The sequence below is a fragment of the Bombina bombina genome, chromosome 8 (assembly GCF_027579735.1).
Source record: "Bombina bombina isolate aBomBom1 chromosome 8, aBomBom1.pri, whole genome shotgun sequence".
Lineage (NCBI taxonomy): Eukaryota > Metazoa > Chordata > Amphibia > Anura > Bombinatoridae > Bombina > Bombina bombina.
This window is the reverse complement of record NC_069506.1, coordinates 162,227,862-162,237,194: the sequence shown is the minus strand read 5'-3', so window position 1 is coordinate 162,237,194 and position 9,333 is coordinate 162,227,862. Positions and strand designations below refer to the sequence as shown.

The 9,333-nt window shown below is 42.8% G+C and overlaps 1 protein-coding gene across 1 annotated transcript in view; it reads right to left on the bottom strand.

The window, feature by feature from the left end:
* The window catches only part of GRIN2D (glutamate ionotropic receptor NMDA type subunit 2D), a 666,498-nt gene that overhangs the window by 562,731 nt on the left and 94,434 nt on the right, over positions 1-9,333 (bottom strand). The window contains 1 exon segment of the mRNA XM_053690671.1: positions 8,115-8,229. Within this exon segment, the coding sequence (XP_053546646.1) occupies positions 8,115-8,229 (115 nt within the window).

The following is a 9,333-nucleotide window of genomic DNA, read 5'->3' as shown; positions in this document are numbered from 1 at the left end:
GTCAAATAGTAATCCTAGGTGCAATCTGGAGTGTGCAAATGTCTTTAACAATATGGCAGAAGTGCATACAAAGAGAAAAGCGCTCTACCAGGAATGAACAACAGCTCCGTAGCTTGTTCAATGGCAGATTACCACCTAAGAGCAGCTTCTATTAGCCCTGTTGTGCTTTTCACAGAGGAAAACTTTTCTGAAGTATATCAGTCTGATCCCGCCAAGTAAGGTCAGTCCAGCCCCAAAATACCAGGCAATTCTCCTCTGAAAAAGGAACATGACAACTCCAGACAATCGTTTCAGTCTTCTGTGGGCCTCTTCAGTGAGGTCCAGCCAAATTCCTAAGCACACTGAGCAAGGAGTCCTCTTCTGGTTTCTCCCATCACCCTTAGGGAGACCTCCCCAGGGTCATAATATAAATGCATACAAAGAGAGAATGTGGACTCCTTGCTCAGTATGCTTAGAGGAATATGACTACACCTCAGTGACGAGGCCCAATGAAGGCTGAAATGTAAGTCTGGGGTTGCTGTGTTCCTTATTCAGAGAGGAATTGCCTGGTATTTTGGCAATGGATGGACCGTAGTAGGCGGGATCTGACTGATATACTACAGGAAAGTTCTACGCTGTGAAAAGCATAACTGGGCTAAAAAGAAGCTGCACCCAGGTGGTAAATTGAAAAGGCTAACAATTTTATTGAGCTTGTTGTTTGTTCCTGTGAGTGCGCTTCTCTCTGTGTGTATTAAGTCTCCCTAAGAGAAAAAGAGGCAACCAGACATGGAATTCTTGCTCAGTGTGCTTAGAGGAATATGGCTACGCCTCATTGATAAGGTCCAATAAAGGCCAAAACGATCGTCTGGGGTTGCTGTGTTCCTTGTTCAGAGAGGAATTTCCTGGTGTTTTGGGGCTAAACTGACCATAGTAGGTGGAATCACACTGATATGCTACAGGAAAGTTCTACTATGTGAAAAACATTACTGGGCTAAAAAGAAGCTGCACCCAGGTGGTAAATCACCATAGAACAGGCTAACAATGCTATTGAGCTGGTTGTTTATTCCAGTGAGTGTGCTTCCCTCTGTGAATATTGCAGGAGTGCTTGCAATAAAGTTTATAGCAGTTATACAAAGTTGGAAACACTACAGCTATAAAATGCTTTAAGGCACATGCACACTCCTAAGCTCCTATCAGCCCACCTAGGTTTAATCTTCAACAAAGGATACCAAGCACAAAGCAAATTTGGTAATAGAAGTAAATTGGAAAGTTGTTTAAAATTGTATGCACTATCTGAATCATACAAATGTAATGTTGATTTTTTTGTTCCTTTAAGTATTTCTCACCCTGCAAAACATCTGCCAATCAAACTATAACCATATGAAAGTAGAGGAAGTTTAATGCAGAACACGACTAACAAATGCCATGGTTCAACAGAATGTGATTCAGCAAATCAGACTTTTAAATCTGAAACTTAGTCTGATCACTTAATATAATCAAGACAGGGAACATCCACTAGATATTGTGTAGTTTACAATCTCCACTCCCAGTGTCAATAACATAGTGAATGAGTCATCTAATGATAAAGATTTAGTGTCGGGAGAACACAAATAAGTGTTTATAAACAGGCCTTCTGGTTTAACACTCAGAATCATAAAAGTAGCTATGAATAATAATAATAACACTTGTCAGGTCAGTACTTTATATCTGAAAATCTTAAAGAGCTGTGCAGAAAGGCTGCATATCAGTTTTATGAGTCCATTTCTACGGTGTTCATTTAACATAGCTTGCATCAATAAGTCATCACTGAAACTATTGTAACTTGTATAATTTAGATCCACTGTAAAGCCCTGTTGGACAGCTCAAGCATACGTACAGGCCGTTTTTCCTCTAAAGACAGTTTTGTGAGCGACCCAGCATTAAAAAAGTTAACAAGGGAACCATACCTTGCACACTGCATTATGTTGTGTTTGGTAATTGCTTTAATTAACTGTTTCACTGCTGGGCCGCTAACAGAACTGGCCTTAGAGGAAACACTGCCTACATATAAAGAAACAATTTGTCATAAAACACAACAGCACTTCAGATCTTGTAATGCCACATACACTTCCCATGTAGTGGAGACTTTTTTAGGCATTTACCAAACATAAATGATAAAAATAACAATTTGTTAGTATTTGGATAAAAACATAAATTATGCTTACCTGAAAATGTATTTTCCCTCTGTGGGAGGAGAGTCCACTGCTTCATTCATTACTTGTGGGAATTAAGAACCTGGCCACCAGGAGAAGGCAAAGACACCCCAGCCAAAGGCTTAAATACCTCCCCCACTCCCCTCATCCCCCAGTCATTCTGCCAAGGGAACAAGGAACAGTAGGAGAAATATAAGGGTATAAATGGTGCCAGAAGAATAAATTAAATTTCGGTCCGCCCACCAGAGAACGGGCGGGAGATGTGAACTCTCCTCCCACAGATGGAAATGAAATTATCAGGTAAGCATATTTTATATTTTCCATCTTAATGGGAGGTGAGTCTACTGATCATTCATTACTTGTGGGAACAAATACCCAAGCTCAAGAGGACACTGAATGAAAAAAAAAACAGGAGGGCCAAAGGAGGCGGACCCTAAACTGAGGGCAACACAGCCTGCACAACCTTTCTCCCAAAAACTGCTTCCGCCGAAGCAAAATCATCAAATTTGTAAAATTTCGCAAAAGTATGTAAAGACGACCAAGTGGCCGCCTTACAAATCTGCTCCATAGAGACCTCGTTCTTAAAGGCCCAAGAAGAGGCCACAGCTTTAGTTGAGTGAACCGTAATCCTCTGAGGAGGCTTATGTCCCGCTGTCTCATAGGCCAGATGGATCATGCTCCTCAACCAAAAAGACAGTGAAGTAGAAGAGGCCCTCTGCCCCTTGCGCTTCCCTGAATACACAACAAATAAAGACGAAGTCTGTCTGAACTCCTTCGTGGCCTGAAGATAAAACTTCAGAGCCCAAACTACATCCAAATTATGAAGCAACCTCTCCTTTGACAAAGAAGGGTTAGGACACAAGGAACTATTATTTCCTGATTGATGTTATGATTAGACATCAACTTGGGAAGAAACCCCAATCCAGTGCTAAGAACAGCTTTATCAGCGTGAAAAACAAGGTAAGGAGGCTCACATTGCAATGCCGCTAACTCAGAGACTCTGCAAGTCGATGCAATAGCCAACAGGAATAGAACTTTCCATAAATGAATTTTAATGTCAAGAGAATGCAAAGGCTCAAATTGAGCCCTCTGCAAAATCTTAAGAACCAAGTTTAAGCTCCAAGGAGGAGCAGAATTTCTAAAGACAGGGCTGATCCTAGACAGAGCCTGAACAAAGGACTGAATGTCATGAAGCTCCACTAGCTTCTTGTGTAACAGTACAGATAAAGCCGAAAGACCTTCAATCTCCATGCAGTCAGTCTCAAAGAATCAAGATTTTGGTGTAGAAAGGGACCTTGAACCAGCAGATACCTGCTACAGGGTAACTTTCATGGAGGAGATGATGACATCCCCACCAGATCCACAAACCACGTTCTCCGAGGCCATGATGGAGCAATCAGAATAGCTGAAGCTTGCTCCTGCTTGATGTGCGCCACCACTCTGGAAGAAGAGGCAACGGTGGAAAAATGTAAAGTTGGTTGAACTCCCAGGGCACTGCTAAGGCATCTAACAGCTCTGCCTGGAGATCCCTGGACTGCAACCTGTATCTGGGTAGCTTGAAGTTGAGTCTGAACGCCATGAGGTCTATCTCCGGCGTCCCCCATATATTGCAGATCTCTGGGAACACCTCGGGATGTAGAGACCATTCCCCTGGATGAAAGGATTGTCTTCTGAGAAAATCTGCTTCCCAGTTGTCTACACCCGGAATGTGGATCGCTGAGAGCAAACAATTGTGGATCTCTGCCAATTCCAGGATCCAAGATACCTCTTTCATAGCTAGGGAGCTCCTCATTCCCCCCTGATGGCTTATGTTAGCCACAGAGGTGATGTTGTCCGACTGGAATCTGATTAATCGGGACGACCAGAGGGGGGGCAAACCTTCAGAGCAAAGAATATCACTTATAGTTCCATAATATTTATCAGTAGGCTCGATTCCTCTCGAGATTATCTGCTCTTTGCCTTTCTGGCACCCCAAACAGGATGATATAATGAAGGATGTTCCCTGGGACAGCTGTCCTGGACGGATCCACCAAGAAAGAGAATCCCTCATTCGGTTGTCCAGAGATATCTCTTGGGATAGATCTGAGTGATCACCGTTCCATTGTCTCAACATGCACAACTGAAGAGGTCTGAGACGGAACCTGGTGTATGGAATGACATCTATGGTGGATACCATGAGCCCAATCTCCACCATACACCTGGCCACAGATGTCCTTGAGGAGGTCTGAAGGGCAAGACAGTTGGATGCAATCTTGCAACATCTCTGATCTGTCAAGAATATCTTCATGGCCTAAGAATCTATTATCGTACCCAGGAATTCCACCCTGTTGCTGGGGACCAGGGAACTCTTTTCTTTTATCATCTTCCATCCGTGGGATTGAAGGAGAAGAGTCCTCGAGTGATCCCCATGAGACTGCAGGATGGGGCTGGACCAGGATATTGTCCAGATTAGGAGCCACTGCAATACCTCTGGCTCTGACTACCGCAAGCAGCACTCCCAGAACCTTCGAAAAGACTCTTGGGGCAGTCGCCAGACTAAATGGTAGGGCCACAAACTGGAATTGTTCCAGAAATGCAAATCTTAGGAACCTGAAGTGATCCTTGTGGATTGGTACATAAATCCTTCAAATCTATTGTCATAATGAATTGCCCCTCTTGAACTAGGGGCAAAATTGACCTGATCGTCTCCATTTTGAACGATGGAACTGACAGAAACTTGTTTAGACATTTTAGGTCCAGAATTGGGCGAAACGTGCCCTCATTCTTTGGGACCACAAAAAGGTTTGAATAATACCCCAGACCTCTTTCTGCTAGAGGGACTGGGACAATTACTCCAAGAGAGGAGGAACCTGCCTCTGGGCAGATGGGTCTTGAACCCTATCCTGTAACCCTGTTCTTCGACCTCCAGAATCCAAGGGTCCTGAACATATCTCATCCAGGCCTCCGCAAAAAGAGATAGTCTGCCCCCTACGCGATCCAGAGACGCTTCGGGGGCCGCCCCTTCATGCCGATTTTGACTCGTCAGGCTTCTTGCTCTGCTTGGATTTGTTCCAAAGGTTAGCTGGTTTCCAAGATCCCTTGGACTGCTCTGACTTTACAGCAGGCTGCTGGCACTGAGATTTGTCTGCACAAAAGGGACGAAAAGTAGACCCTTTAGGATTATTCTTTTTATCCTGTGGCAGGAAAGCTCCCTTGCCTCCCGTGACTGTGGATATAATAGTATCCAGGCCCAGACCGAAAGAACCTTCCCCTTGAACAGAAGGGAAAGTAATCTAGACTTGGAAGTCATGTCAGCAGACCACGACTTTAACCACAGAGCCCTATGGCTAAAACAGAAAAACCTGATGTCTTGCCATTCAGGCAAATAATCTGCATATTTGCATCACAGATGAACAAATGAGCTACCCTTAAGGCCTTAATTCATTCCTGTATCTCCTCGAGGGGAGTCTTCACCTTGACCATAGCTGAGAGAGCATCACACTAATAGGTAGCAGCACCAGCCACCGCAGCGACCGCCGCTGCCAGTTGGAAAATGAACCCCGTGAGTTAGAACATCTTCCGCAACATGAACTTTTTATCCATGGGCTCCTTGAACGAAGAACTATCCTTGAGTGGAATAGTTGTTCTCTTAGCGAGCGTGTAGATAGCACCATCCACCTTAGGAATGGCCCTCCACAGCTCAAGCTGCGAGTCCAGAACAGGGAACAGTTTTTAAAAGAGGTAGAAGGAGAAAAGGATGAACCAATCTTCTCCCACTCATTCTTAATAATATTAGCCATTTTAATGGGGACCGGGAAAGTCTGAGGCACCACCCTGTCTAGCTTAGGGATCAAAGGTTCCTCTGGAAGTTCCGGTTCAGGGACCTCCAGCGTAGCAAGCACCTCTTTCGACAGAAAGCGCAAATGCTCCATCTTAAATTTTAAATCTGGCTCCTCCGCGGATGGAGGTCTAGAAGTCACCGATTCCGACCCAGAAAGAACGTCCTCCGAAGAGTCTGAGTCATCCTCATCAGCTGATAATCTGTCAGAGACATCCAGCGGAGTAGATGACCCCTGGGATGGATAACTATGTTTCACCTTTCGTTTGCGCTTAGCAGGGCATGGCAAGGTATTGAAGGCCACAGAAGCCGCTGTATGTAACTGATCAGTGAAGTCTGGCGTTCAAAGGGCCCCTCCCACAGGAGGATATGTAGTGCCCTGGGGAGCTGCATGTGCAATCGGAGATGAATGTGGGGATTGCACCTCTCGGGATGGAGAACCTTCATAGGTGGACGGCTCTGTAGTACTAAATATCTTATCCTTTTAAGATATTGCAATTTTATTGAAGAACAGAGTTGAGCATGTGGATCAACCGGAACCTCCTCACAATAGACTCAGTTAATAGGTTTAGCTAAAGAGGGAGTACCCTCTAACATATCAGAGTTCTCCATAGCTTACCCCTTTATTGCGGACTAGATAGCATTTAAATGGCACCTTTATATCCCAATGGCCGGGGCACTCACTACCTCCTATGACACAGCTTTGTCTCTTCCAACTGCCGGTCCAGAAAGAGGAAGTTGAAGAGGCCACACCCGGTCACATGGAGTGCCATGCAGAACCGCCCCTGCACTAGAGAGAAAAACACACCAAAAAGGTCCACATCTATCTCTCACTAAGAAACTGATTGTTCACATATTGACAGAGCCTCATCTCACACATGACACAGCATAAAACACAATAAACAATATTATGCATAACCCCCCCCCCCCCCGTTCAATAACCCCCTTTCCGAGGGTATTACCCTTGATTCTATACATATAAAGGAGACACACTATGACCCTGTCTTCTTACGTTATCATATATGTATAAATGAAACAATCTTAACAGAATTTATGCTGTGGAACAGGAACACAGCCTTTCAAGTGTGACAGGGTAGTAGCATCGCTCCTGACATGGACTTGAGAGCAGAAAGCAGGCAGCGAAACTCGTCAATGCTGATTGCTTATGGAGCTGTTAATCTCAGTCGGTATGGGTTCGCAGAAAGACTGCATCTCCGGACTCTAACATTCATCCATGCTCTCACTGAGAGGCTGACAGGATTACTTAAAACTCCAGTCCAATTTCAAAGAGCACTACCCTCCATAAGAGACTACTCTGAATCTTCCGACACTTCTCTGCCAACATCCTGTGACGAATGGCAAAGAATGACTGGAGGATGAGGGGGGTAGGGGAGGTATTTAAGCCTTTGGCTGGAGTGTCTTTGCCTCCTCCTGGTGGCCAGGTTCTTAATTCCCACAAGTAATGATAAGGCGGTGGACTCTACTCCCATTAAGATGGAAAAGGCTCCTTTAAAAATATATATATATTTGTCTTTTCAAGGTACAAAACCTGTTGCTGAGATCCTAAATAATACACCAAATTAAAGAATACTCAGATGTCCTTCTGAAAATGCAAATGCCATTGTAATTTGTTTTGTTTTCAATAATTCTGTGATGAATAAACCAACTTTTTCTGTAGGCCTTGTCCCGGTCAGTCAACCACAAATAGTTTGCACATGTTGTTAGTTTCACTTTAAGCAACATTTACTTTTCACACATAAACATATGTTTTGCTGTATTTTCTTTCATATACATGAAAGAAAAAATGGTGTCCCTTTAATGGCTAAAAAGTTTTATGTAAAATCTTAAAAGTGTATATGTGGGAATACATATATATATACACATATGTATTGATGTTCTCTCTAAGGCCAGGTTTTGTGAGCGGCCCGACAGTGAAACAGTTAATAAGGTACCAACCATACCTTGCTGTCTGCATTGTGTAGAGTTTACTATCTGCAGGGTGTGGTTCACTAATTAACTGTTTCACTGCTGGGACGCTCATCAAATCTAGCCTTAGAGCGAACACTGAACAGGACCCGATTATTTTTAGTGTGAACTTAAGAACATAGAAAACCACAGGCACTCACCACCTCCCAGCTTCTCTCTTTGTTGAGAGCAATCACCACAAGCGCTGGATTGATGAGGTAGCCATCTTCATTAAATGAGAAGTCCTTTCCTCCCCAGGAGATGTTCTTGAAATATCTGTTAAAAGAGAATACGAGTCTCAGTAAATGACAGCAAAGAGCTACATTGATATTCTGCTCTTGAATACTTATGGCTGATTGAATAGTCTACAGAAAGTCTACAAAAGTAGCAATCTGCCGTTTGAGTTGACCAAGGCCATTACTAAGCCTGTACATCTAACATGCTAACGCAATCATGCCCATCTAATCTACACCATTATAGGCGGTAAGAATCATCAAAAAAACCCTCTTTACTTTACTCTTATTGATCAAAATGCTTTATCGACTGGTCACTCCCTATGCATTTTCACCACCTCCATACAAAAATTACTCAGCAGATGAAAAGATTTTATCTGTATCCAGTTCTTCAAAATATTGCTACTGTATGGAATTAAACTATTTACATAGTAATTAAAGGGATATGAAACCCAATTCTTTTCTTTCCTGATTCAGAAAGAACGTGATTTTAAATAACTTTTCAATTTACTTTTATTATCTCATTTGTTTTGTTCTCTTGGTATACTTTGTTGAAAAGGATACCTAGGTAGGCTCAGAAGCTGCTAAACATATGCAAAAAAAGACTGAAAACTGTTAAAGAGGAAAAAAAAAAAAAAAAGACCTTGTAATCTTGAAGTAGTGAGGTATACTGTAGGGCAAGATAAAAGAACAATGCAGTCTTTCTGAATACTGGTCCTAACTATAGGTGTAAAATCTCAAACACATGGGAATGCTGATAGCCATCTCATCATTTGTCTCTGCAAGATCGCCGAGATCATTCTATCCAGTGAGACTACTTTACAACTTTCAAATTAATTTCTGTAATCAAATTTGCCTCATTTTCGTTGTATCCTTTGTTGAAGGATCACCATTGCACTACTGAAGTGCATTGCAGCGCCTAAGCCAAACTAACTATGATTTTCAACAATGGATATCCATAGAACAAAGCAAATAGGATTACAGAAGTTAGTTGGAAATTGTTTTTAAACTAAATGCCCTATCTGAATAAAAAATGTGGGGTTTCCTTTTAATATCAGAAATGCCCACTAATGAAACTGTGGAAAATATAGGTGAAGTGATGCCCATTATGCCCACATAGGGATAGATTACGAGTAGAGAGCTATTT